The sequence below is a fragment of the Zea mays genome, chromosome 1 (assembly GCF_902167145.1).
Source record: "Zea mays cultivar B73 chromosome 1, Zm-B73-REFERENCE-NAM-5.0, whole genome shotgun sequence".
Classification (NCBI taxonomy): domain Eukaryota; kingdom Viridiplantae; phylum Streptophyta; class Magnoliopsida; order Poales; family Poaceae; genus Zea; species Zea mays.
Window position 1 is genome coordinate 121,465,096 of NC_050096.1, and position 5,079 is coordinate 121,470,174.

The 5,079-nt window shown below is 54.6% G+C and overlaps 1 protein-coding gene across 1 annotated transcript; it reads right to left on the reverse strand.

The window, feature by feature from the left end:
- Positions 1–718: 718 nt before the first annotated feature.
- Positions 719–4,672, reverse strand: LOC541998 (auxin import carrier 1). The gene is made up of 3 exons (NM_001111647.2): positions 3,773–4,672; positions 2,631–3,096; positions 719–1,531 (listed from the first exon to the last, which is right to left on the reverse strand). Exons 1-3 carry the CDS (start codon positions 4,627–4,629, stop codon positions 1,142–1,144), a joined length of 1,713 nt encoding a protein of 570 aa, NP_001105117.2. The 5' UTR covers positions 4,630–4,672; the 3' UTR covers positions 719–1,141.
- Between the last annotated feature and the right edge of the window lie 407 nt (positions 4,673–5,079).

Sequence of the window (5,079 nt, forward strand, 5' to 3'; positions counted from 1 at the left end):
TCCAACCCTAACCGAAGTCCTAAAGGTTTGTAGACCGGCCGCGCAATCTTTATTTGAACAAACGGGAATTTTATTTTGAACCAAAAGGAGGCCAAGCTACTTTCTCCCCTGTGCTCGTAGACCGTGTATTCGGCACCCCATCCAGCAAACAGTGTGCACAGCTCTAGTCTGAGTGCAGTGTGGTGGAGAGCATTTGGCATCGGAATTCATGATACTGTTCCCCACTACGTACTTACCCTGTGCACATATAAGGTCTGTTTGGTTGGTTTCTCTCGCCAACCTGGCTATATGAGCCAGGATCACTGGAGCCTGCCTCTGGAGATGCGACCAATCTACTCGTATCTAGTGAGCCTGGCCCAAGGTGCTTTAAGGATCGTGCGAGTCTGGATCCAAATATACATACAGGCAACCAAACACAGAGCTCGCACGCATATAGCCTGGCTCACAGCAATCAAACAGTAGCTACCCGCATCCCACGATGCAAGCACGCGCAGATGCAGGCAACCAAACACACCCATACTATGAGGTTCTCATCCTGTTTGCGTGTCGTTAACGACAGCGTGGTCAACAAAGCTCATTTATACTTTTATTTATTTATTACGTTTTAATTTAAAAACAAACTAGTAGACAATAAATACTTGATAACCGGAGTAATAAACAGCGAAGCAGTAACCAGAACACGTAGAGCTACGACAAGGCGCGCGGGCCGGCATATGACTGCGTGAGAGGAAAACGTAACAACATTCCATTCTCTTTTTTTTTTCTTTTTCTGCTCAGCTTCTTTCTCGAAAGCAGCTACACACAAGGACACGGTACAGGACAAGGGACTCCAAACGTATCCTGACGATCATGTAGGCAGAGTTACCTAGCCTTATGACCGTACGTACGTCCAGACTCTCATCCACGTGTACCTCGATCTCTTTTATCTGATGAACGTACAACAGGGCATTTGACGACACACAACTTTTACTAATCAGGCTAGTAGCTAATTAACTTGCACCTTTGCTGCGTGCTGATGACCAAGATATATAACTAGCTAAAACTACTGTGGAGCAAACTCGACAGGGAGTAATCGGCCGTACGTGACAGAGGCGCAGCGCTAGCGACCATGCATGCAATGCACAGCGCGTCGACGACGACGTCACAGGCCGTGGCGGCCGTGGTGCCCACGGTGGTGGTGGCGGAGGAAGAAGTTGATCATCGGCGACGGAGCCGGAGCCGGGGCTGGCAGCGGAGGGAAGAAGAGGCCGGTGGCATTGAACGCCGTCGCCGCCGGTGGCATGGAGGGCGCCGCGGCCATTGGTGGCGGCGGCGGCATGAAGGCCGCCGGCGGGGCAGCAGTGAGATGCGGCGGGCACTGGTAGCACTTGGCGAAGAGGCCGAAGGTGTTGACCTGCTGCACGAAGTTAGTTATGCTGGCCCAGCCTCCGAAGCCGAAGCCGACCACCAGCACCCACGCCACCACGAAGGAGTTGATGACGTAAGCGCCTGTCCACCCTCCGGCGAACCTCGGCGGCCGCTCCACGGCGTTCTGCGCAGTTAGTTACATGCATATCATTGTATGTTAGTCCTCTGTTAATATATATGCAATCTACCACCAAGCGAAATAAATATATATATATACAATGGGGAAAATGAAATATATATCGTCTTTTCTCTTTCAGGAAGGAGAGAAAGAATATATATAATGATCTATCCTTACTGATGACAAAGTGGGCTTGTCTAGTGCAATGGATGTGACTGCATGTGAGAGCTGAGGCTCTCTCAAGAGTGTTCCTGGAACTGCTTGCTTTTTTTTTCTCCCCCCGCTCAGACATGGTTGTGGGCCGCATCATTGCATGGTGTAGTCGTATGCCCTCCGCCCCTCCCTCCACTCCATCCATGCATGCCAAGAGCTCCCGGACACCACAAGGTACAAAGGCATGCTCGTCTCTGCGCCCTTGTGCGCGGCTTTCCAGTACAGTGGTTCTATTATTATCACCACTACTTGGGTGCCGATAATAACAAAAAGGGATTATCAGTTTTGTCTTTGCCTTCGTTCGGTGACACGACGCTGATTGCGCCGGCGGTACTAGAAAATGCATGCATGTGTGTATATATATAAGGTATGGTAATGGTATGGTACCCATCCGATCCGTGGCTTATTTGTAAGCATGCATGTACAGCTAGCTAGGTCGATCTGTGGACGATGGATGTTACGAGATCTCGCTACAGGTTTGCATGGACTCCAATCAGTGTGTTGTCCAGGTCATGCATGGCCACCACCGACGCGCCTCGCCATGCAGGCTAGCAGCTAGCTCATCGATTGGGTCGCGCATGCAGCGGCTAGCAGATGTAGCAGGTGATGGACAGGGTGCGCCGTGCGTGTTTTGTAGTAGCGAGAATCTGAGCAAACTGCAAGCAGTTTGGTCGACTGCATGCGTGCGACAATGGCGAGCTAGCTAGCTATCTCTTTGCGTGCATGGACCCCAGTGTAGTCATGCACATCCAAGAAACTGTCTCGTCAAGTGGATGGTCGATCAAGACAGTTACTCATGTATGTATATGGACAACAACCAAAGCTGCACAGTGCTGCTGTACATGCTGTGTTACGGAGTAGTATGAATGAGCTAGCGAAGGCAATTACGTACCTCCCTCGACTGCGGCGACCTGAAGGTGACCATGTGCGCGAGCGCCGGGATGATATAGACGGTGAAGCTGACGAGGAGCGAGCCGACGGCGGAGTTGATGGGCCCGAAGAAGGGGAAGATGATGGCGAGGAACCAGATGGGGACGACGACGGGGAGCCTGGCGGCGGCGCGCTTGCAGAGGCTACGGCAGTCGTGGAGGCCGATGAGCTTCTCCCAGACGAAGTAGAGCGGGGTGCAGGCGAAGCCGAAGGTGATGAACTGGTGGATGAGCATGAGCACCACGGCGGCGTCGCGGAAGGGCGTCCGCGGGAGCAGCGCCAGCGCGTTGGAGTGCGTCAGCAGCTCGTCGCCGAACGCCCAGTAGGAGGCGGCGGCGGAAGGGAGGGTCAGCGTCAGCACGTACAGCGTCGCCAGCAGGTAGATGGCCTTGAACTTCTGAGGACGCCACATCGCGTGCATGATCTCCCTACATATGTATGTATCAACGTCAAAAAGAAGCGCACACAACAACGGAAGCAACGAGTCATGGTGCCTCGTGGCAGGCTGGGACCCATGTGTCGGTGGCATGCATGCATGCATGCATCTGTGCTGTGCATGGGTCTCCCTCCATATGACCGATGGACGGAAGTGAACAGCCGAACAGGGGGACCCATGTACCTCATGTATTATACGTACAGTACATGCAACGGTCGTGTCCTTGTTGCGTTGTGGGAGGGTCTGTATGTCCTTTAAGCTACTACACCACGCACCTAGTAGTAGCATTAGCACTAGCACTTGCCGGCGATGAGAAGTTAGAACTGAGAGCGGCAGCAAGACCGACACTGCTCTGCTCTCTTTTATCTTTGTCGCCGTCATGGCCATTTATTTAATCCCCCCCATATATATGCATGTCAGTGGTCCCCAAGAAAAACACATGGGGCCCGCATCATTCCCAAGCAGCATGCATGTGCCGAGCCGCGAGGGCAGAGCGTGCAGCCGTGTAGCGTGCGCGCACGCACGTCGCACGCGCATGCATATGAGCTACTGTGCCTTTTTACTGTTAATTAACTACTACTACTACTAGCCGATTAGGAGTAATCAAGGGACAGACTGATAAACTAATGATGCGATTAATTAGGCTAACAGGACAGAGATATACTCACACTGTGACCGCGTGTCCCCCGAACGTGTAGAGTATGTTGGTCGCCCCGGTGAAGTAGAGTACGATCCTTGTGGGCCCCGAATGCTGGACGCCCTCGACCTGTCCGTGGACGAGCGAGGCGACGGCCATGTACCAGGCGGTGTAGGTGGTCATGACGAGGCCCAGGAAGGACCAGACGCGGTAGTTGTGGAAGGAGGGGATGAAGACGGTGGTGGCGCAGCAGGCGCCGAAGACGTAGGTCCACGTCCGCTTGTCCAGCCGGTCGTTGACGTAGTAGATGTTGCTGGCGCAGCCGATGAGCTGGATGACGGAGCCGAAGAGGAGGAAGGTGCAGTTGAAGGCCAGCCCGGCGTTGCGCCAGTGCCGGCCCAGCAGCCCGTCCAGCACCTCGAACCACTGGATCACGTGGTTCCGGAAGTCCGCGGCCTTCTCGCGCTCCCGACGGGTGCGGTACTCCAGGTACAGGATGCTGATCAGGTACGCCGTCCAGCTGCCCAGCAGGCCGTAGAAGAGCTGGAACAGCACGCCGCTCAGCATCCCCAGCTGCGCGAACGAGTAGGGCAGCGTCAGCAGCACCTGCGCCACCTGGTTCGACGCGCAGCTGAACCACGCGTCGTACGCCGACCCGCCGTGCCACAGCAGACCCGACAGCCGGGACTTGACGCCGCTGTGTTCCTCCTCCGCCTCCGTCATCTCCGCCGCCTCCAGGTGCCCGCCGAACGCCTCAGCAGCAGGGGCCTTCTCGTCGGCGATGCCGCCGCCTCCTCCTCCCGCCGCCATTAATCCCTCAGAGCGATGGTCGAGAGCTTTGCCTGCTTGTGCGTGCTGGCGGTGCTTGCTTACTGGTGTTGTGTGCATTGCAGGGGGGAGCGGGGGTGTCGTATATATGGAGAGGCGATGTCCCGGGGGGGAGACAGCACTCCAGCAGCTGGGGCATAAAGAAACCCAGCGTCCTTTCTTTTCATGCCGGGCCGCGGGGCCTCTGGGGCTGGGGCTGTACTGTACGTGGCTGCTACCCGCCTCTCTTTATTTTATCATTAATATATAGTATTACTCGATCCTATTTGGGTTCAAGAAAGCAAACGAAAGGAGCGGGTGATCAAAAGACGTGGTGAAAAATCCCGTGGAAAGCAAGGACGGAGCAGCGTGCATTGCTAGAGCATACGAAGAAAGTGTTCTGCCTGGACACATTATAAGGGCTTGTTCGGTTCTACCCCAATCCATATGGATTGAGGGGGATTGAGGGGGTTTCAATCTCCAGTAAGTCAAAATCCCCTCCAATCCGTATCAATCCCCTCTAATCCGTAT